We start from the raw sequence: 24,676 nt of genomic DNA, 5'->3' as shown, positions 1-24,676 counted from the left end.
TTTTTTTTTTTTTTTTGCTGTACGCGGGCCTCTCACTGTTGTGGCCTCTCCTGTTGCGGAGCACAGGCTCTGGACGTGCAGGCTCAGCGGCCATGGCTCACGGGCCCAGCCACTCCGCGGCATGTGGGATCTTCCCAGACCGGAGCATGAACCCGTGTCCCCTGCATCAGCAGGTGGACTCTCAACCACTGTGCCACCAGGGAAGCCCTACTTAGCCTTTTTTAAGCCTCATCTTTTTATATAACAGTTTGACAAACAAAATAAACCTATTGACCACTTTCTTATGACCTGCTAATTTTGAACTACAGAGTAGGGTCAGGAAGAGAAGAGGAAATGAGAAACTTTGTGCTGTGCTCAATATTAATAATTAAATAATCAAGGTTATAGGACCTTAGACTTTAAGAGCTAAAGGGAGCCTTGGAGCTCATCTACTCGTTAGTTTATAAATGAGGCCTGGAAAATAGTGACTATTTCCTGGAAACTATGGCACTCTTGAGTATTTCTATTGGGTCTTATTTTTCAGTTATTAATTGTAAGACTGACTAGCTTGGAGGGAGCGGTAGTAACTTAATGATTATAGATTTTTTTTATTTAAAGAAAAATATATTCCTTGCTTTCATGTACCATATAATTCAAACCAGAGTAGCAAATTGTTTCCTAACTGGAGTTTTTAGAGGAACTGTTTTTGATGACAATAAGAGTATTAGTGTTTACAATATTTTATCAAACCTGAGATATCTTCACTGGTTGTAGGACACACTTGTTATTTTAATACAGCTAAAAAAAACAAATGCTGCCAATTTAGTTTTGAGACGCTGTCAATTTTATGTTGTATCCTGATTTCAGAGACGTTAAAATATGAAAACAAAAGCAAATTTTAAAAATCAATGAAATGTAATATATAAGTTGTCTTTCCACAAATAGATATCAGAATCGTTTAAAAACTACCCCTACAGGGGCTTCCCTGGTGGCGCAGTGGTTGAGAGTCCGCCTGCCGATGCAGGGGACACGGGTTCGTGCCCCGGTCTGGGAAGATCCCACATGGCGTGGAGTGGCTGGGCCTGTGAGCCATGGCCGCTGGGCTTGCGCGTCCGGAGCCTGTGCTCCGCAACGGGAGAGGCCACAGCAGTGAGAGACCCGCGTACCGAAAAAAAAACTACCCCTACACCCTTAAATTACTGGAATATTTCTCCCTAGGACTTATTTTCACTACTTTTTGTTGTTCCATAGGAAATAGTACAGTGATAAACGGGCTCAGAACTCAGCTTTCATTTGAATGAGAACGATCCTAATGTGATGAGGTTTTTATGGTATTTTGCTAATAACATTTATCTATTTGTGTGTTCTTTTAAATTATCTTTTAGATAATTTGTCATTTTTTTCTTAGACAAAACATCTTCAAGGTAAGAAGATGTAAAAAAAATTTTTAAAATTACCTTTTATGTTAGGAAATTGAGTTAAGGGTATGAGTATTTTGGAAGACAGTATTGCTTGTCTGTGAGGTGCCCCAAACTGCCTTCGTATCTGAATGAGAGATTTGTTTAAAAAAAAAAAAAAAATCCAAAGTTCTACCCTCTAGAGATTCAGATTAGGAGCTCTCGTGTATAGCCTAGGAATATATATTTCTGTTAGTAACCCCAGGTATTCTGATAAAGCCAGACTGGAAACCAGTATTTGGGAGATGGCTGTTTGTACAAGTTTATATATACATATTTATTGAGGCCATTTTTATATACAATTACATGTTTAGGAACTGGCAGGCTTTAAGAGAGTGATGAGGATTGTAGGCATAGGGGTAAGGGGTGATATGAGACTTGGTTCAGATTAGTCAGGGAGTCCTAGAATTTTGAGTAGAGATCTAAAGACCAAAAGAAATGGCTGTGATGTAGAATTGGATAGGAAAGTCCAAAAATAAGAACTAGAACATATTAAAGGTGATAGGTACAAATGCAAGCCCTACTGCCAAGAGGTTATGCTCAATCTCTTCTAAAAATCACTCACTCATTTTATTCTGGGCTCTGCTATACCAATACTGTCTAACCCAGTCCCCAGCATTTTTCTTGATAGACACCCTTAGTTATTATTGAAACAAAACTTGATTCTTGTCAATTGACCTACAGTGCTTTAGGAGTAAGATTATTCTGTGCTCCTTTAGGTATGTTTAATTGTATCATCTACATTCACTATATTGTGCTTAATGCAATGGCCATTATAGTTTCTTAAGATTTATTCTGATTGAATTGAAGAATTTCATACCTGATTTTTGTCCTTTAATTAGAACAAGAGAGTGAAATAGATCTACATAGATTCATCGTAAAATAGTTTAAAGCAATGAAACTTGTCAAACTTCTTAGTTGTTACATGCGAGGAAAATGAAACTCAGATTCTGACCTACAGAAATTAATAACAGAATTGGAAGTAGAACTCAGGGTTCCTGGTCTCACAGGCAGATGTGATTATATGATTTGGCTGTTACCCAGACATCTAAACTTTATATTTAAGATAAACAACTTTTCCTAATCTCTTTACAGAGAAATGAAAAAACTAAATATACCCAGGTGATCTAAAAATCTCATTCCAGTCAATAGTTTTAATGTACTCACTAGCAAAGTGTTTAAACGTAGATTCTAGTAAGTTGACTGAAGTAGTTTAAGCCAGCCATTCTTATGGATCCTAAGCATTCTTAAGTATTAGGTCTGTTTTATCTGAATACTGCTACTTCTACTTAAATATCCATACCATTAGGATTTTTTTTTCCGACTATGAATCAGGATACATTTGACATAATCTGTCTTTTGCCAGTCTCCATATTAAATTAATACAAAGTGTACTCTAAGAAAACCTATATGTAAAAATCCAGGTCTGTGTACTAAATGAATTTAATTAAAGGATGCATGCAAATTCTCCTTTTTCAGACTGTTCATTGACATATGCTTCCAATTTCCAAATATTCTCCTGCCTTCAAGATAGCTTTTGATTAAAAAAATTGAATTTTAAATGGTATGTGTCTATTACATAAAGTGATATACCTTTACTATTTAATTCTTAAGTCTTCTCTAATTGAACAATGAATTAGAAGTGCTTGTTTTTAAGAAAAATAAAAATAAATGCAGTCCATTCATAATGGCCTTTGTCAAAATAATTATTGCTAAATTTTGTTATGTGTTTGTTACCACAAATGTAATTTTTATAAAAGATAGGCTACTGATGTCATAAATTATACCATATTTTAGAGAACCATGTAGTATATCTGAGAATGATAATCTAAAATAAATAATAATGGGAAATTTTCATCCACGGAATTCAGTTGCAGTCTATTTTTCAAGCCATTCTTTCTGTGAATATTTACATTTGAATATATCCTGATTCTAAAAATAATATATATTTATTGTAAAAAAAAAAGATTGAAACATGCAGAAGAGCATAACAATGAAAATCACTCAATATTTTAAAAAAGATTGTTGCTAGTCATTGAGGAGAGGCAGTAAAGCATGGTAAAGAGCTTGGTGCCTGGACTAGAATTTCTGTTCTACCATTTACTGACTGACTTGAGCAAGTTTATGAATCTCATTACTTCAGGGTATGCATCTGTAAAATAGGGTTAATAATATTACCGACCTGATAAGATTCTTATGAAGATTAAATGAGTTGATACGTGTAAAGTGTCCTGGCATATTAAGTGCTATATATTGTTTTGTTGTTAATACCGGAATATTTTTGTTCTGTTATAGCTGAGTCGTTAAATTTTCAGCCAAGCCTGAAAAAAATTTGAGAGCCAATAAAACAAACGTAATAATAAGAGCTAGTATTTTTTTTTTTTTTTTTTTTTTGTGGTACGTGGGCTTCTCATTGTTGTGGCCTCTCCCGTTGTGGAGCACAGGCTCTGGATGCGCAGGCTCAAGGGCCATGGCTCACGGGCCCAGCCGCTCCGCGGCATGTGGGATCTTCCCGGACCAGGGCACGAAACCAAGTCCCCTGCATCGGCAGGCGGACTCTGAACCACACCGCGCCACCAGGGAAGCCCAAGAGCTAGTATTTATAAAGAATTGTTGTGCAGGGAATTCATCTGTGCTTCGCATACATTAACTTACTGATATATTTTTATGCTCATTTTACAGATGAAACTAAAAGAGATAAAGTGACTTGTTTATAATTATCATAATAATAGAACATATTGCATTAAATTATTTTGGCATTCAAGGTGTGGAATGGAGTGAAGATTGGTGGGAATGGAGAGACATGTAATATTTTATTAAGACTGAAGATAAATTTGCTTCACCTGTGATACGAAGTGTCTTGTGTGGAGCTAAGACTAGAACACGGGGCCTCTGAATTCTTTAGAAACTACACCAAATTCTTTAAAAAGTATCAGTCACATTGACACAGAGTCAGCTCTCAGTTACAAATGTTAGTGAGGAAGAGATACAGGACACATAATTAAATAACAGATAATTATTTTTTTCCACCTTGGAATAGCTGTACCTGATAGAAGCAGGTTTGTCTTTGTGTTGTAAGGGTGTACATAAACATTGATGTACATTTCTATAACACCTAGGCAGGTGGAAACTGGGAGAAGGAAATTTGCAATGCATTTCATGGCAATACAGGATATTGGCCTGATGGGTAAACCACATTTGAGCTAAGATGATAATTCTGACTTAGTCCATGGAATTCTTTATAGCCAGTGACTTGAAACAGGTTTCCAACTGGAACTATTTTTTTCCCCTAAGTTATTTTCAAAATTTGAGACTAGGCTATAAAATCAAATTGAGAATTTTTTGTTCAAAGAGCAGAGGTGTTTTAAAAGGTAACAGTATGATGTGTTATCTTAATATCACCCACTCTAGAACTCTTTCTCATACATTCTTATTAAGCCTTCACAACTTCGCAGTGTGAAGAATACCATCCTAATTTTTTTCCCCCTTTGCAGATGAGGAAACAGGCTCAGCTGAGTTCCTTGCTAAAATTTAAAGGTTAAAAATTATGTTAAGTGACAGTTGGGACTAATACAGAGTATTTGACTCAATCTTTCCACAACGGCACTGTCTCAAAGATAAATTATCTTAATACAACTTGGCATAAAAATGATTTTGCAAATGGTAGATAACCACTGTTGTACGGGATAGACATTCCTTAAAGCTAAAGATTCTAAATTCACAGAATCATAGAATCCAAAAGTCGAAGATATCCAGGAGATCATTTTGGCTTTGTTCAAATGTTTTTGATTGCAGCCCCTAGTAAGAGATATTTTACATAGCATTCCGGTACTCATGTGCATATCTGCCTGTACATATAATTGAAGCAAAAGTTTCACAGAACAGTAGGTGCCAGTACTTTGTGGAATGCATTCTGATTTTTTCCCTTATTTGGTTTTCATTACATGGATTGGACTACCCACTAATGAATTGCAGTTGGCAGCTTGAAAAACATTGATCTAGGGCAACTGACCTGAATCATGAATTTGTGAGATTTTATTTTATTTTTTATAGACACACTAGAATGTACAAAATAGTGCTGTTACTTAAAGTAATTACTTTAGGACTGACTATAGTACACTTACTCTGATGATGTTTGCATTGCTCAAAACCATTTTAAAGATTCTAATTGGAATAGTTGCAAAAACCTGAACACCCTTAAATATGTTCTGTTTTGGCAGATTTAAAGTCACTTTAGCAAATAAGGTGGATGATCAGTCAGGCATGCTGTTAGTAAATTTCAGACACATAAGACAACAAATTACAGTATAAATATTTCACATTAGAATACAGTGTTGATTTTATGATTAATCTCAATAACTGAGAGCAATCATTATATTATTCTATAGATACAAAAAGTATTTGGTAAAGATTTATAGTTGAAGAAATGTTGAAACTGGGGTTTGATAACTGTTAGAAGTTAAGAGTAAGGATATAGGCAAGTGTATGTCTCATCTGCTTTAAAAAAAAAGTGGATATAAAATATGTTCTAATCCATTAAAATGGTAATTTGTACCTAAGGTGCTATTAGGAGACCATAAACTGCTTCCCTAAATGTATTTTTCTTAATTGAAATTGTTTTATTTATGGTTTAATAGATATTAAGACTTAATTCTTGAGTTTCTATTTTAGTAAACATAAAGAACTACAAGTGAACAGTTTTGAAGTCAAACTTCTATAAGCCGTTGTTTCTCCTGAAATAATTTGAGTAGTTACTTAAGGCATTTTTGTTATCTTGACTTTTTTCCATGTCCTAATCTTACTGCCCAGGTTTGTTATATACATAATTAACAGAAAACCTAATTCTAATTTTCTACTGTATGTTAATTTCATAAGAGATCAGTAGTTAGAAAGTAACCCTTTAGAATTCGATGCCGGTTTTTCTTCTGTCCTATTTTTCCATTATCTGTGAGACTGAATCTTTGCCTTCGCTGGCTTTTTACCAGTTTGCTTCCTGTTTCCATTTAAAATATATCAAAAACGTTATCTTTTATTTGCTCCCTACCCCTACACCTTATTTTTATTTTCTTTCATCCTAATACTGGCATTCACCTTTTCACTTTATCTTTTCACTCACTAGCTAGAGATGATCGCTATGGAAAATCCTGCAGACTTGAAGAAACAGTTGTATGTGGAATTTGAAGGAGAACAAGGAGTTGATGAGGGAGGTGTTTCCAAAGAATTTTTTCAGCTGGTTGTGGAGGAAATCTTCAATCCAGATATTGGTAAATATTTTAGTGATGTGATCATGGTGTCATATCTTTTTGAATTAAGAATTTATTTACCTAGGTTTATAAATATTTTCAGTTATGAAGAGCAGCAGAAGGAGATTTTGGTATGGATTACCTAGAGTCACAGATAATGACTGAATTTGTGGACTTTGGGGATTGGTCCTGCATCACTCATTTATTCAAGTTCTTATTTAGATAACTTAAACAGATATTTTTTATTTTTTGGCCACATTGGGTCTTCGTTGCTGCGCATGGGCTTTCCTCTAGTTGGGGCGAGCGGGGGCTACTCTTTGTTGCGGTGCGCAGGCTTCTCATTACAGTGGCTTCTCTTGTTGCGGAGCATGGGCTCTAGGTGCGTGGGCTTCAGTAGTTGCACCATGCAGGCTCAGTAGTTGTGGCACGCGGGCTCAGTAGTTGTGGCTCGCGGGCTATAGAGCACAGGCTTTGTAGTTGTGGCACACGGACTTAGTTGCTCTGCGGCATGTGGGATCTTCCCGGACCAGGGAGTGAATCCATGTCCCCTGCATTGACAGGTGGATTTTTAACCACTGTGCCGCCAGGGAAGCCCCTGGAAGGTGGATTCTTAACCACTGGACCACCGGGGAAGTCCGACCCATAGCATTTCTGAGACAAGAGTTTCATAGAATAATGGTCTGAAGACTGTTGAGAATGTCTCACAAGTGTATCATGCTCAAAGTTTGGAAACACTGGCTGATATCAAATTAATTTGGTTTATTTGCTACAGGATTTCTTGGGCTTAATATTGTAATGTTTTCCCAAACTTTTTGAACTCCAGAACCCTTCTTCTATCCTGTATCTAATAGTATTTGCTTCCCAGAAGAGTTTTCATTGAACACAGTTTGGGAAAAACTGATCTATAATATATCAGTCTAAAAGTGAAGAATTTGGGTTTCACTGATAGACAAAGTAATAGACAGACTTGGCAAAGTAGAACAGGAAAAAGATAACAGCTTCTTAGGTAGTATACTATTGTATAATTGTGATCTGATTCAATTTCTACAGTATAACTACTTGATTACTGGGTTTGCTTACTTTTAAAATTGATTGCATGACAGTTATAGGAAAAGAATTTCTCAAAAGCTACCATCATAATTGTGAAGAATGTGGCAGAGAGTACTACAGATCATTTCCCTTAAGCTTTGAGAATTGAACCGTTAAAGTCTATTGATTCTCAGTATGTACAGTGAATTGACTTTTCTGTAATTGTTCATAGTCTACTTGCAAATGAAAATAGACATTTTGAGTTCATGACATAAATATAATAGTTAAGACTTTGTATTTTAGCTAATGTTTGTTAATCAGAAAGCTATGCCATTTTGTATGTAATTCATTCAAAGTAAACCTAGACACATAGAACCATGCCCTTTTTGAGACAGAAAATTTATGACCTTCATAAATTTGGTAAACTTTAGCTGTAGGTTCTGATGTATCTAAAAAAGTTAAACATTAGCTATAAAGTATATTTACATTATATGCAGAAATACTTTTAAGAAAAACCATACATTAAACAGATCCACTTGATAGTAAAACAATTAAAATGATGACAATAGAAATATCAAAAAGGAATATTTTAGAAGAGCCACGCTTTATGGAGCTTTTCTTCCAGGGACCTGAAAATAAATGTGCCCCAAATGGTATCTCCTTGAACTTTAATATTATTATCTTTCACACAGAAAGATGAGAGTAGTGACCTATGTAATTTACATTCTGATTAATTTGTAATTTATTGCCCTTGAGACCAAGGACATGCATTTGTGATATTTCATCAAAGTTATTAATTGTAATTATTTTTAACTGTTCTGACCCTGTTAATACCATATTTATAATTAAATGAAGTTTTTAAGCACTTCAGTAGATGTTGTAACTTAGGCCTGTAAAAAAATTTGGATGTAAACTGTGAAATTCAAGTATGAATTGGATAATTTATAAAATGTTATTTCATGAACATTAAATTGCATTAGAAAAATGTCTTAGTTTAATTCATGTTCTTATGATCAAGGGGACCTTTTAAATTTCCCTTTACATTTAACTTAAACTGCATGTGAAAATGAAGAAACATTTTCCAAACTTTTAAAAAACTTATAAATTGATTTATATGCTCTATTGATTTCTAAAGTTTGTTCTATTGGAACTTCCCCCTCTTTTCCAGACCTAATTCTTAAAATATTTTCATTCAGTTTCACAGTAGCAAGTGAAAAACATTTTAGTAAAATGAAATTGTTAATTCAATTAAAATATCATTTAACTTTTATCTTAGATATTTCTTTAAAGGGGAGATAAATCTACCTTGGTAATGGCTATTCAGATTCCTATTTTTAAATGAGTGATATCAAAAAGGTTTCCAAACTTGCGTTTAAAATAGTGAAGACCATGTGAAACTGAAAGAAGACTACAAATACAAATTACTTTTGTTTTACTTATTGGCTCACAGTTAATGTGTGTATTAAATGGGTTTGATTTTGGGGCATAATCTAAGTTTATCAAGTTTACCTGAGTTTAAGTACTTGGCATCTTTGTCAGAAAGGTGCTGGAAAAACTTCATGGAACCGTTGTGCAATTTGGGGAGAAAACAGACTTTTACTTAATGAAATTCAAAATTGTTTTTTAAAACGGTATGTATGGATTGAATATGTTTTTATAAGTGAAACATTTTCAAAGTATGATTAGCCTTTTTTCCTTTTGCATTTATTTTTCAACGATTGAGTAGATAAAGTGTGAATGCAGATTAACTTTTCATTTGTGTTAGTAGAAGATTAGAGAACTTGAATTTAATGAACATTTTCTCTCTAACTTCTTAGAAAATGCCACCAAAATGCCTTATTACTTTATTTCTTTGGCTTCTTAAAAATATATGCTACCATTTGCCACAATTTATAACATTCATATGTATTTGAACTTTGTTTTCTCAAGTGTTAATCTAAGAGAAAAAATATTTCTATACGTAGTGCACATAAGCTTACATGTATAATTATTGTATATTTTTATATTTTATATGTATAAATATTTGTTCATCAGTCTGTAATAAAATGTGAAAGTAATATATTTTTAAAAATCATTTCTTATAGGTATGTTCACGTATGATGAATCTACAAAATTGTTTTGGTTTAATCCATCCTCTTTTGAAACTGAGGGTCAGTTCACTCTGATTGGCATAGTACTGGGTCTGGCTATTTACAATAACTGTATACTGGATGTACATTTTCCCATGGTTGTCTACAGGAAGCTAATGGGGAAAAAAGGAACTTTTCTTGACCTGGGAGACTCGCACCCTGTAAGTCTTTGGTCATTTTTTCTTCTCTCTTTTAGATTTTATTTAAAAGCAAATACAGTGTTTCATTTATATAAAAATTTTAAAGCTTTCATTTGGAACCTTTGTTAATATCTATACCTAGTAAGATAAAGTTGCTTTAATCTGTCTGAAGTACCATAAACACTTAAAAACTCGAAGGGGAACTTTTTTACATATTGCTGTCAGCAAGCTGGCTTTGTAAAGATTGATTCTGTAGGAAAGTGTTTTTAATTTTTTGTTCGTTTGTTTGTTTTTAATGAAATCATGAAATTGCCCAGTTAAATCAGAGCTGCGCTGAGTAAGGGGCTGGTGGCTACAGCCGCTCTTTAACCTTGAGACACACCTCTAAGGTTCTCATAAGAGCACAGTGTGAGATCCATTGCTAAGTAGCTAGTGTGGGGTTTCTCAGCAGAGAATGGGACATCACCAATGACTGACAGTCTTTCTTTAGTTTCTACATATAAACTATTGGGGCAGGAATACTATCTATGCTTTAATTTTTATTGTTAAAGGCTTTTTTTTTTTTAATCTTTTCCCAAGAAGAGTGATACAAACTGTTGTATTTTGTAGTTCTGTGGTAGCCTTAATTTTCCATTTCTGATTGTTAGGTTCTATATCAGAGTTTAAAAGACTTACTGGAGTATGAAGGGAATGTGGAAGATGATATGATGATCACTTTCCAGATATCTCAGACGGATCTTTTTGGTAATCCAATGATGTATGATCTAAAGGAAAATGGTGATAAAATTCCAATTACAAATGAAAACAGGAAGGTAATAAATGTTTTTATGTCATCCTTGTCTTTTCTCTTTATTAACAGAATTTTAAATCATATATGCTTCTAGTTTTTAAAGGAGTATCTAATATCCGTACAGAGACCCAAGAAATCAAGTAACCAAGTTATTATAAAGGAAATAACCACAGTTTCCTAAATTTTGGCTGTAAGCTGTATGAGAGCACATGGTTGGGCATTAAGCCCCTTTTAGAGAAAGAAGGCATGCGTAGGAGGTAGTGAATGGCTCAGTGTGGCTGTGGTATAAAGCATGAAGTGGGGTGTTTCTCATATTAAGCTGTAGAGGGGAGGGAAACAGGGACCTTGTAATTATAAGGTCCTTATAACCAAACAGATGATAATTGCATTTAATGTACTCACACATACATGTGCCTTAAGTATACGTCTGAAAAGTATTAAAGAATACTTTAAAGAAATCAGTTTTGTGTTTTCTGTTGACTAGAAAAGTATGCATCTGTAAACAGAGGGGAATAACCCAGAGCATAACAGGGAAATTATGATATATATAAAACCTTTAGTAAGTGTGTGTTTATGTTAATATAATTTTTGATAAAATATTATATTCACTAAGTTAGGATACAAAAGTATATTTTCCATTTATGATTTGGTATAGTAGCTTGTGCATCAATTAAAACACCAATATTTTTGTTGAACTGGATACAGTAGGCAGCTCCCCAAATATTCTAGAATAGAAAACATGAGACTTCCTTGTTTGCTTATACATATCCAGTACATTGCACTTTATTAAAAATGTTAATTTTTATAAATTGATGTATAAATGGTTTAAATGTCTCTTTGTTTGCATACCTAATTGAGAGAACTTTAAAATTGTATCAACTTATTTGTGCATGGCCTTTTTACAGTTCAGTATTGACTATAATAGAGAGCTGTGAAATTGTTAAAGGTATTTTCCTTTGTGTGTGTAAAGTTTGAATTTTAAAAAATATTCTTGAATGTTTTTTCTTTGGGAAAATAAAAACAAAAAAGTTATGCAGCCCTGTAGCTCGTTGTGTTTTGTTGTACTGCATATTATAAGATGCTCTTGTGGTTAATATTTTCTGCAGGAATTTGTCAATCTCTATTCTGACTACATTCTCAATAAATCAGTAGAAAAACAGTTCAAGGCTTTTCGGAGAGGTTTTCATATGGTGACCAATGAATCTCCTTTAAAGTACTTATTCAGACCAGAGGAAATTGAATTGCTTATATGTGGAAGCCGGGTAAGAAAGCAAGGGTTTGCAAAAATATCTTCTATTGATTAATTGTTTGTAATGGTGTGGTGTAGATGTTAAGACATGTTTTCTTGAATTTGCAGAATCTAGATTTCCAAGCACTAGAAGAAACTACAGAATATGACGGTGGCTATACCAGGGACTCTGTTGTGATTAGGTAAGTGCTTAATTCTTAAAAGGAAGATTTAATTCACCAAAGGGATGTGTGCTTTATGCTTTAGACCTTTGTCTCCAGGTTTTACTTCCCAAATAAGCAAACTCACAAATTCTCAATCTATAAAATTGGAGGTATATTTGTAATATAATCAGTCACCAGTTCTTATTGTTAATCTTGTGGTTTATTTCCTGACTAATGTGTTTTATGTAAGTGGCATGTTTTTTTCTGCATTGGGGGTATAACGTATCTAATATTCCTAGTAATTCTGGTTAGAATGTGCTTACTGCCAGTTACATGATGAGGAAAATAGAACTATCACTTCCGAGTATTTCTCCTTTCTTTTGAACTCTGTGAAATGTTACTTACCTACCCTATATGAAGCATCTTTTGTGTGAAATGGTACATTCTTTGATTTAATCCTTACAACATGGCAAGGTACATACTAGAATTGTTATTGTACATCTGAAGCCTCCAGATTCTCGCAGAAAGAAGCAGAGATTCCCAGTCTTAACTGCTTCCAAGCAAATGCTATTGTCTTCTTTTCTTTACTACTGTCCAGTCCTGAAAGACATAGGCTTCTTCCTCTCCTACTAAGGTGGGCTTAAGGGGACAAAGATGCCCTTCTGGTAGTCACTGGTGGAGTGAGGTGGGAAGGCATTCCTGGAGGTTGTCTCTGAAGGTTATTACTCTAAGACTCAAGTGTGTGAAAACCATAATGAATATCAGTTGTATCTAGAAATAAACAATATGTTATTTTATGTTCTCTTGTTTACTTTTGTTCTGTTACTTTATTCTTCATTCTGGTTTGTGGGAGGTTACTGATATTTCCTCTATTTAGCACACCCTTGGTCATTTCTAGCAGCAGTCGTGAGCTTTTTTTACTTTTAGCAACCACAGTTCTGCTATTTACTTGAAGTTCAAAGGTGACCCATAAAAGGGTTGAGATAACATGATGAAAGGATAACCTCACTTGTGAGTATTATCACAGCAGCATCTCTGTTAGTGATATTATTGATCACAGATAGTTATGACTGTGTAGCATCTTAATGTTTCCCTTAGAATAGTTGAAGATATCTTGTGCTCCTCCTTATGGAGAAATTACTTTTTAAGTTAAGGTCTTAATTTTATTTCTATCTTTTATAATAACATAATTGCTACTTGATACATATCTTAAGATCATATGTGAATGCTTAAAAAAAATTTTTTTTGAAGTATAGTTGATTTGCAGTATTGCAATGTTGTGTTAGTTTCAGGTGTACAACATAGTGATATTTTTTTGCAGATTATATTTCATTATAGGTTATTATAAGATTGGGTATAATTCCCTGTGCTGTACAGTAAATGCTTGTTGCTTATCTATTTTATGTATAGTAGTTTGTATCTGTTAATCCCATACTTCTAATTTGACTCCCCACCCCACCCCCCATCATTATGTAAGGTCTCTCTTTATGTCTTGTAATTTTCTTTGATCTGAATCTGATATGACTGTAACCATTCCTGGTTTTGTATTGCTTTGCTTTTTGTTTGCATGATATATCCTTTAATGTCTTTTTACTTTTCAACCTATCTATGTTGCTGAATTTGAAATGAGTTTCTTAAAAATAGCTGAGTCATGTCTGTCAATCTTTGCCTTTAGGTATATTTAGGCCATTTGTATTCAAGGTAATTATTGATATGTTAGGACTCAAGTCTGCCATTTTATTTGTTTTCTGTTTCTTTCTTCTTTATGGTTCCTTGTTGATATCTTTTTGCCTTCTGTGGGATACTTAGTTATTTGAACATTTTAAGGATTTCATGATTTTAGTGTTCTTTTTTTGTGTATGTTGCTTAGTATAGTGTTCTTCATGGTTGCTGTTGGTATTACATTGTACATATGTGATATTGCTATCAAAATCTCTTCCTGTGAAGTATGGAAACCCCACCTTTAAATATCGTTGTCTTGAATATTACTGCTGTTATAATTTTTGTAGCAGTCATCACATATGATTTATAAAATTCATGAGGAGGATGGTAGTCTGTTTTATGTACCTGTATTTCTTCTATTTCTGTTCTTTCTTCTGTTTGCCTCAGAGTCCATCTTTTATCACTTCCTTTAGTTAGTCTTCAAAGGCAGATCTGCTAATGACAAATTCTTTTAGTTTTCCTTTGCCTGAGGGTGACTTCCCCTTTATTTCTGAAGAACAGTTTTGTTTGTGCTATTTGGGGTTTCTTAGCTTCTTAAGTCTGGGTTTGTGTCTTTTTCCAAACACAGGATGTTTTCAGGCATGATTTCTTGAAATACTTTTTCAGTACCACTCTGTTTTTCCTTTTTTTTTTTTTAAATATTCCTTTATTTATTTATTTTGGCTGCACCAACTCTTAGTTGTGGCATGCGGGATCTTCATCGTGGATGTGGGATCTTTAGTTGCGGCTTGTGAACTCTTAGTTGCTACATGCGTGCGAGATCTAGTTCTCTGACCAGGGATCAAACCCAGGCCCCCTGTATTGAGAGTATGGAGTCTTAGCCACTGTACCACCAGAGAAATCCCTCTTTTTCCTTTCTTTCTATGCCTCTCATGATACCAACATTCAGTCATTTGTCATTGTTCACATGTACCTGAGGCTCTATTTATCTTTTTTCAGTCTATTTTCTCTTTTGTTCAGATTTTTATCCTTGGTCATCTTGACTCTACTATTGAGCCCATCTCGTATTTTTCTCTTACTCTGTTTTTTTAGTTCTGTAATTTCCATTTGGCTCTTTTTTATTATAACTTATAATTTTTGCTGAGAGTTTCTGATGTTTCAGTTTTGAAACACTAGAACTTGTAATTGCTTGTAGAATCATTTTTATGACGACCTCATTAAAATCTTTGTCAGTTAATTCCAGTATCTTATTCATCACAGTGTTGACATTGGTTGATTCTCTTTCTTCCTTGTGATTTTCCTGGTTCTTGGTTTGACAGGTGATTTTGGATTGTATGGTGGACATTATGGCTGTTTTGTTAGGAGACCCTGGGTCCTATTACATTTTTTACTTTAGCAGTTTAAAAAAAAAAGTGTGTCTGAATACTGTCGTATTGTGTAGACAGACATGTTGGTTATTTCCAACCCTGTTAGGAGAAAGTCACAGTGAATCATCTTACATACGGATTATTCCATACATATGTAGAGACATCATTAAATTGGGAATTGGTGCTAAAAGTGGGATTGTTGAACCAAATGGTAGATACATATGTAATTTTGTTAAATACTGCCAAATTCTCCTTCACAGAAATTGTGACATTTTGCACTCCCACCAGTAATATATGAGTATCTCATTTCTTACAATTTTCCCAAACCCATTGTGTTGTTAAACTCAGCTGTTTACCTGTCTGTTAGTTGAGAAATGGCATTTCAGTGTAGTTATAATTTGTGGTTTTCTCATTATGAATGAGGGAGGTTGGGCATCTTTTCTTATATTTAAGCTATTAGTAATTTTTATAGTTCTGCTCATTTTGCTGCTCAGTCATTTTGATTTTTAGAAACTTTATATTTGTATTACGGACATCAGCACTTGAATAAATTGGCAGATATTTTTTCCTAGTTTGTCATTTGACTTTGCTTACAGGGGTGTTTTGCAAATGAAAACTATTATGTTTATGCAGTTAAATACTTTGTATTTCTTTAGTTTTTTTTAAAATACTTTTTATTTTTGCTCTTCTGTTTCTGACCTCCTATGTCCATAGTAGAAATTTTAGTCATACTGTTTCTCCTTTAGTCACCACATAAATTAGCTTTATTTCCAAGTTTATTTTGCATATTTCTTGAGTATTTTAGAGACTTCTAATTTCTATTTCAGATTTGTCCATCTCTCACTGAGTTCCATGTGTGTTTATGTGGCCCAGTGCCTTCTACCTGACTACGGCCAATTTTTGTCACCTGCTTTCATCCCTTTACAACCAGAAGCTACTTTTAGGGGACACCTCTGCTTTCCAGGGTGCCCCCTATCCCTTTCAGGCATGATGTCTTCCTAAGACTGCCATATTTGGTCCAAGATACTTTCCTCTTGCCAGTGCTCTTAGCTGCCCTTAGTAGTTCACTCTTGGGGTGCCCTTTTGGGGTGAACCCTAGCCCATGTAATTCTGCACACCCCATTCTTCCACATAGCTGCTGCTGGACTCTGCTGGTGTGGACTCAAGTGTATATAAACTCCAGTTTACATGTCAGTTTGAGTTTTCCACTCTGTTTTTCTAGTTAACTTAGGCATAGATTATGGGTGTTTTTATTGGAATTTGTCTCCTTTATGTACTGGATAGGTTTTAGAAGATGTGAGTGGGATGCAATCCATACAGCTACCACTTTAATGTAGAAACACAAAAGCTTCTTTTTTTCATTTTCAGTTTTCTAAATAGTTGCATTCTTAGTTCACAGTTTTAATGTAGAACGTAACACTTATAGGAAAAGAAGAATTTTGCTCAGTAAGTGTTTTCATTATATAAACTGATAGGAGTAACCCTAATATTTTAAGTTCTAATTTTTTAGAAAGAACCAAAAAAACAGCTAAACTTGTCACAGTGACCACTGCTGGTCTGCTGTTTCCTTCAGGGTTTGTCTCCTCTACTCAAGGGCACCCGTTGGTCTGCCTCTTCAGGTGTGGCTGATTCAGTATGGCTTTAGAACACTCCTGAAGGGTGAGGAAGCTTTTCTGCCCTGACAAAGGGCTCTGGGTTACAGCAGACTTGCTTTTTCTTGCCAGCCACCCAAAAGGAATGACCTAAACTGTGGTATGATTTCTCTCCTTCCTGAGAGATGTGCCTATACATTCCATGTCCAATTTCCTCTTGTGTAGTTATTTTAAAATTCTTTTCTCTAGGTGAATAGGGGGTTTGCAAGAACTGAAGGGTGGGGAGGATATTAGAGTGTCAGGGAAGGGAAGTGGAGAGAGCCAAGAATGCTAATAAAGCTGCTAAGCTATGTTAGAAATAATGGCATTGCACCAACAAAAATACTAGCATTTTGGTAATAGAAATTGTATTCTAGAATACTAGAATATCAAAAACTAGAATTGTAATTATGGATGTAGGAAGTATGACATTCTCTGCCAAGTTTCTGGAAAGAACTTTCAAATAAATATTAAAATGCATTCTTCAGAAAACTAGAGCTTATCAATGAATTCGGTAAAGTTGCAGAATACAAAATTAATATACAGAAATCTCTTGCATTTCTATACACTAACAATGAAAGATCAGAAAGGGAAATTAAGGAAACAATCCCATTTACCATCTCATCAAAAAGAATAAAATACCTAGGAATAAACCTACCTAAGGAGAAAAAAGACCTGTGCTCCGAAAACTATAGGATGCTGATGAAAGAAATCGAAGACAACACAAACAGATGGAAAGATATACCATGTTCTTGGATTGAAAGATTCAGTATTGTCAAAATGACTATACTGCCCAAGGTAACCTACAGATAATCCAATTCCTATCAAATTATCAATGGCATTTTCTAGAACAAAATTTTAAAAATTTGTACAGAAACAGAAAAGACCCCAAATAGCCACAGCAATCCTGAGAAAGAAAAATGGAGCTGGAGGAATCAGGTTCCCTGACTTCAGACTATACTACAAAGCTACAGTAATCAAAACAGTTTGGTATCAGCACAAAAATAGAAATATAGATCAATGGAACAGGATAGAAAGCTCAAATACAAACCCATATACCTATGGTCAATTAATCTATGACAGAGGAGGCAAGAATATACAGTGGAGAAAAGACAGTCTCTTTAGTAAGTGGTGCTGGGAAAACTGGACAGCTATATGGAAAAGAATGAAATTAGAACATTCTCTAACACTATACACAAAAATAAATTCAAAATGGATTAAAGACCTAAATGTAAGACTATACTATAAAACTCTTAGAGGAAAACATAGGCAGAAAACTCTGTGACATAAATTGCAGCAATATCTTTCTGAAATAATGAAAATAAAAACAAAAATAAACAAATGGGACCTAATGAAACTTAAAAGCTTTTTGCACAGCAAATGAAACCATAAACAAAACAAAAAGACAACCCACAGAATGGGAGAATATATTTGCAAACGAAGTGACCAACAAGGGATTAATCTCCAAAATATGCAACAGCTCATGCAGCTGAATATCAAAAAACAAGCTAATCAGAAAATGGGCAGAAGATCTAAATAGACATTCCTTCAAAGATGACATACAGATGACCAAAAAGCACATGAAAAAATGCTCAACATCGCTAATTATTAGAGAAATGCAAATAGAAACTGCAATGAGGTATCACCTCACACTGGTCAGAATGGCAATCATCAAAAAATCTACAAAAAATAAGTGCTGGAGAGGGTGTGGAGAAAAGGGAATCCTCCCACACTGTTGGTAGGAATGTAAATTGATATAGCCACTATGGAGAACAGTATGGAAGTTCCTTAAAAATTAAAAATAGAGGTACCATATGATCCAGCAATCCCACTCTTGGGCATATATCTGGAGAAAAGGATAATTCAAAAGGATACATGCATCCCAGTGTTCATTGCAGCACTATTTACAATAGCCAAGATGTGGAAGCAACCTAAATGTTCATCAGCAAAGGAATGGATAAAGAAGATGTGGTACATATGTACAATGGATATTACTTAGCCATAAAAAAGAATGAAATAATGCCATTTGCAGCAACATGGATGGACCTGTAGATGATCATACTAAGTGAGGTAAATCAAATAGAGAAAGACAAATACCATATGATATCACTTATATGTGGTATCTAAAAAACAATGATACAAGTGCACTTATTTACAAAACAGAAACAGACTCAGACTTCTAAAACCAACTTAATGGTTACCAAAGGGGACAGGTGGGAGGAGGGATAAATTAGGAGTTTGGGATTAACATATATACACTACTGTATATAAAATAGATAATCGACAAGGACCTATTCTGTAGCACAGGGAACTCAGTATTTTGCAATAACCTATATGGGAAAAGAAGCTGAAAAAGAATGGATATATGTATAACTGAATCACTTTGCTGTACACCTGAAACTAACACAACATTGTAAATCAACTATACTCCAATATAAAATAAAAATTAAATTTAAAAAATGCATTCTTTCACCAATTAAAAATGTTTTTAATTGTTTTCCAAAATCTTAAAAATTTTTATCTGAGAAGTAGTGTGTATGTTAAATTTATGGATTATTATTCAAACAAGCATGCCAGGTTTGCTCTTAATGTGCTTGCATTTTGTTTTTAGAGTAAGTTTAACAAGCATCATTATAACATGACTTTTATCACATAGGTTTTAGGAATGCCAGGGATTAAATTATTCTCTTAAAATAACTGCAGATGACAGATATATCAGAATAATACCCCATCTCCCCTTCCCCAGCACACACTATTGATATTGATTATATAATAATTGTATACTTTTTTATTAGTACTTTTAGGTGTGTGGGTTGTTTTTATTTTTTTCTTTTCCTTTTCTTTTGTCTCTTATCTGTATCACCTTCTCCCCCAAAGTTGTGTAAGATATGAGCAGACAAAGAAAATAAAGGACGGGTAAATACAATGTATACACACATGCACACACGTAGACAAAGAAAATAAAGGAGGGGTAAATAAAATACACACACACACACCCCCGAAGACATCAGGAGTTAAGTTTTCACAGTACACACATTTTGTCTTTTGTTTGTTACTGATTATATATTTACAGTTTACATAATTATTTCCTTTTGTTGGACACTTAGGTTTACCAGTTATTGCTGTTGTAGATAATGTAGTGATGAACAAAAGCTTTTATATTTTTAAAAACTGTTTCCTTAAGATAAATTTGCGTAGTGGAATTCCTAGGTCCTAGATGACCAGAAAAGAATCTTCAGGGTACTTGATATTAACTTCCAGGTTATCTCCTATTATGGTTTTAATGCAAATCATAAATTTACATTAGTGCTCGTTATAATGAATGCCAAACTAAAATCAGTATTTTATCTTTTCTTATTAGGGAGTTCTGGGAAATCGTTCATTCATTTACAGATGAGCAGAAAAGACTCTTCTTGCAGTTTACAACGGGCACAGACAGGGCACCTGTGGGCGGACTAGGAAAATTAAAGATGATTATAGCCAAAAATGGCCCAGACACAGAAAGGTAATTATTAAATTGTGACTGTATACTGAAAACCTTGCATTCCACATTACACATGTGTGACGTATCCAGAAGTTTCTGAGCACTTTTGCAATTTTATATAGAAATCTCCAAATCACATGAAACATTAGTTCAGAGAATATTTTGCTGTTAATGTTTGAGAAAATTTTTAAACACTGGCCAGGTTAAAAATTATTATGGAGTTCACTTGATTTGAAATTTTAAAAATTGGTGTGATTAGTTTTTGGTTGAGAATTTTTTAATTGAAAGCCATATTATGTCATCTATTTAGAATAGTAAAGTTGAGGCTCAGGAGATTGTCTATTCAGCCCTATATTATGCTAGAATGACGAATTTCATAGTCCTTACATTGTGTTTCCTCTCCGTCGTGTAAGTTAACATTTGGTGCATAGTGACCGTATGTGAGCAGTAGTATATTTAATAGCTTGAATGTATAGAAACATTTCTATTAGTTTTCTACATTATTTGATATTATTTGGTATTGTCTGTATTATTTGGTATTAATGTAAGTTTATTGGTTATCAAATCAATTACATAGTCATACAAGAATATTTCTAATAAGCATTAAAGAGCCCAGACTTTGAAATTTTGGAAACGAGGTTTGAATATATTACCTCCACCTTTGAGTAAGTTACTTAATTTCTCAGTGACTTCAACTCTACAGTGGGGAAACTGACACCCAGTCTGTAGGTTTATTGTGAGAAAATTTAGTTAAATGAGCTCTCAGGGTTAACTACCTAAAACAGTAGTATCTGGTATGTAGTAATAATTTTGTGGATGCAATATGTTATCATCAACCATCATCATTATTAGCACTGAGTAATTTATGAGATAGAGACAAACTGCAGTTTGGTAGTTGTATGGCAAGAGCAGAAAGATTATCCATGACTTGTATTAATGTATAGTCTGCATTGCAAACCATCTCAACATATATACCATCTAAAGTAGGATCATTTAATACTGAGCGTATTTCCCATGACTTATTTTCCTATTTTTCCCCTTTCTCTCTATATAGGTTACCTACATCTCATACTTGCTTTAATGTCCTTTTACTTCCGGAATATTCAAGCAAAGAAAAACTTAAAGAGAGATTGTTGAAGGCCATCACTTATGCCAAAGGATTTGGCATGCTGTAAAAAAACAAAAAAAGGGGGGGGAGAAAAAAATTTTAAATTTTAATAAATATAACAAGAGGGATAAAATTGGTGGTGATAGTGACCCAGTACAAAAAGGCTGTAAAATAGTGAACCACAGTAGTCACCTATGTCTGTGCCTCCCTTCTTTATTGGGGATATGTGGGCTGGAACAGCAGATTTCAGCTACTTATATGAACAAATCCTTTATTATTATTATTATTTTATTTTATTTTTTTGCGTGAAAGTGTTACTTTTTCTTTCACTTGTATGTACAGAGAGGTTTTTCTGAATATTTATTTTAAGGGTTAAATCACTTTTGCTTGTGTTTATTACTGCTTGAGGTTGAGCCTTTTTGCATATTTAAAAAATATATACCAACAAACTACTCTCCCAAGGAAAATATTGCCACCATTTGTAGACCATGTAACCTTCAAGTATGTGCTACTTTTTTTGTCCCTGTATCTAACTCAAATCAGGAGCTGTATTTTTTTTTTTAAACAATTTGCTTTTGAAACTTGAAGTCTTGAAAACAGTGTGATGCAGTTGCTGCTGTTCTAGTCCCCAAAGAGTTTTCTGTGCAAAATCTTAAAATCAATAAAGATGGAAGGGAGAACTTGAAATGTTTAACTGCAGCCCTCAGAACTTTACTTTAGTAACAGCACAACGAATTAAAAACAACTCATGCCACAGTATGTTGTCTTCATGTGTCTTGCAATGAACTGTTTCAGTAGCCAATCCTCTTTCTTAGTATATGGAAGGACAGGGATTTGTTGTTGTCGTCACTGTTGTTGTTGTTGTTGTTGTTTTAAGTTTACTGGGGAAAAGTGCATTTGGCCAAAAGAAATGGTAGTCAAACCCTTTGCAAGAAAGGTAGGAAGTTTGTTGTTTATTATAAACATAAAGCATGTGAAAGTGCACTTAAAATAAATTTTTTATTAATTGCTTATTACCCGCATTTTAAATAGACAATCCAAAGTCTTCCCTTCATGTTGCCATCATATCTAATCAGCCATTTTATCAAGGCACATGATCAGTGTTGGAACATAATGGAAAGGATGGCTACTGTGCCTTGTTTTACCTAATCATACAGTAAGCAGAGACCTGGAAGTGAATGGAACTATTACTCTTTAGTCCTATTTACATTGTCTATCCCCAAAGATTAAAGTTTATTTCAAAAAGTAAGTGTTAAATAATACTTTCATGTACTATGGAAAAGTACAGGTTGGTTTAAATTACTGGACATTCAGAAGTAAGTAGTTTCTTCCCCTTTCTAGTCTTCTGTGTCTGTGTTGTTAATTTCTTTTATTGCAATATAAAATAAAAGGATTATGTATTTTTAACTGAGAAGAGACATATTGATATATCCTTTTACTACAAGTTACAGCTAATGTGCTGAGCTTGTGCCTCGATGATTGTTTTAACTGACTATGACAGATCAATTTGATGATTTGTTTGAAATTGGCAGGAAAAATACAGCTTTCAAATAATTGGAGGGGGAAAGAGGATGTCTTTAAGAATTATTTTAATTCTTTTAGTAATTGAGACTTAACTGTTATGTACCATAATGCTAAATAAAAGTGACATTTTTCACCATAATTTAGTGGAAAAAGAAGACATTGCTTTCCATATTGTGATAAAGTAACATGGGGTTTTTCTGGGCCAGCCTTTAGAACACTGTTAAGGTATGTACACTACCTTGATGCAAGGGACCCTCATGCTACTACAGTCATCTTAAAAGGCCTCTCATTCCTGTGCTTCTTGTGTATAATGAAAGTGAGAATAAGAGAAATCAAATACTCTGGGGGCGTTTTGTATAATAAATTCATGAAGAAATTTGTGTTCTTTGGTTCTCAAGTTTTATTATCACTACAGTATTGAAGTTCTACAGTTGTAATAATATCTGTGTGAAGTTTTTGAATAGTAATTGAGTATAGGTTATGAGACATAGAATTCACATCAAATAGACTTTTAACAAACAGTTGAAAATAAACCTACTCTTGAAAATATTTTAAGAGAAAAATTTATTGGTTGTCTAGACTAATTGCTCTCACTTGCTTAGTAACTAATTATCCTGGGCATGTTACCACTTCTTTTTATCATTGCCTCCTTTTCACTACTGTTTACAAAACTGTCACGGAACAATATCTTTAGGAAGAGGAAAAAAAATAGAAATTTTGACTGTAGTAGATATCTACCCCAGACGTCATGTTATAAAGTACTCTTTTGCCTGGATCAGCAGGAAGCTCTGGAGGAAATAAAGAACCATAAACTAAAGTAATTGGTTTTCCAAATAAAATACAAACTTTCTCTTATATATCATTGTTACTGAGTATTTCAAACATACAATAAAAACACGGCCTGTAGCCAAACTTTTCTGGAGCCCGGCCGCTTCAGCAAATTGAGTTGGATTTCCTCCCCTATATACTTTCCTGGGCTGTGCTTAGTTGTGTGATAAAATCCAATGACAACTTCCCTAGCTTTATTTTGGGATACATACCTAAGCAGGGAGATACACGAAATGAGACTTCAAACAGAACTTGCTGATGGTATTCATTTCCCCATTGGCACAGGTCCATCTTATTAGAAAAGACATGATTGTAACCTGGCAACATGACTCCCTGTTCCCATAATACCATGACTGTGCTGGGATTTCAGGCCCCTTTAAGGGGTTTTCTCAAGAATTTCATTCAAACTGTCATTGGAAGGAGTGTCTTCCCAAGGCTGCTCTCTGTAGTCATGCTCCCCTTACCTGTTTACCTTAAATTTCTTTTTTGACCTTCCACTGACTTCTAAGGACCATCTTAACTCTCCCTACCCCTTCCCTGAGCCGCCAGAGAATTCAAAGCACAGCTTCCTCTGGCTCTCTCTCTTGTTGTCTTTTACCACAGTGTTAGTGTATAATTTCCTGGGGAGGCTAGAGAGTGTTACTAGTGCAGAGTCTCAAGACTTTTTCTTTTCCCCTATTCAAATCCAGTAGTTGACTTTTGTTAACCACTGTAGGAAGATTTTGGTGCAGATGTGTCCCTGTGAGAAATGCTGCTAAACTATTGCTGTGCCACTAAAAATGCTCTCCTGAAAGATACTCATAGCCTCCTACTTGCCAGTGAGAACTCCAGTAACCTTGGCAGCACCCTGAACTTGGTTCATCTGTTACTGTCCCTTTTTCAGTTGGATGGATACTACTATAATTGTAAAGTT

General features: G+C 34.3%; 1 protein-coding gene across 4 annotated transcripts in view; it reads left to right on the top strand.

Annotated features, from left to right (window-relative positions):
• Positions 1 to 24,063, top strand: part of UBE3A (ubiquitin protein ligase E3A) — a 92,379-nt gene extending 68,316 nt beyond the window's left edge. For all 4 annotated transcript variants that reach the window (XM_082838003.1, XM_082838000.1, XM_082838001.1 and 1 more), the window contains 7 exons: positions 6,556 to 6,700; positions 9,793 to 9,998; positions 10,625 to 10,789; positions 11,874 to 12,029; positions 12,125 to 12,198; positions 20,181 to 20,324; positions 21,358 to 24,063. In XM_082838003.1, coding sequence (XP_082694129.1) covers positions 6,556 to 6,700; positions 9,793 to 9,998; positions 10,625 to 10,789; positions 11,874 to 12,029; positions 12,125 to 12,198; positions 20,181 to 20,324; positions 21,358 to 21,478 — 1,011 coding nt within the window. In that variant the 3' untranslated portion in view covers positions 21,479 to 24,063. The remainder of the gene's footprint in view (positions 1 to 6,555; positions 6,701 to 9,792; positions 9,999 to 10,624; positions 10,790 to 11,873; positions 12,030 to 12,124; positions 12,199 to 20,180; positions 20,325 to 21,357) is intronic.
• Positions 24,064 to 24,676: the final 613 nt, after the last annotated feature.

This window comes from Leucopleurus acutus (genome assembly GCF_964270905.1).
Source record: "Leucopleurus acutus genome assembly, chromosome: 1".
NCBI lineage: Eukaryota > Metazoa > Chordata > Mammalia > Artiodactyla > Delphinidae > Leucopleurus > Leucopleurus acutus.
This window is presented reverse-complemented; position numbering and strand designations above follow the sequence as displayed.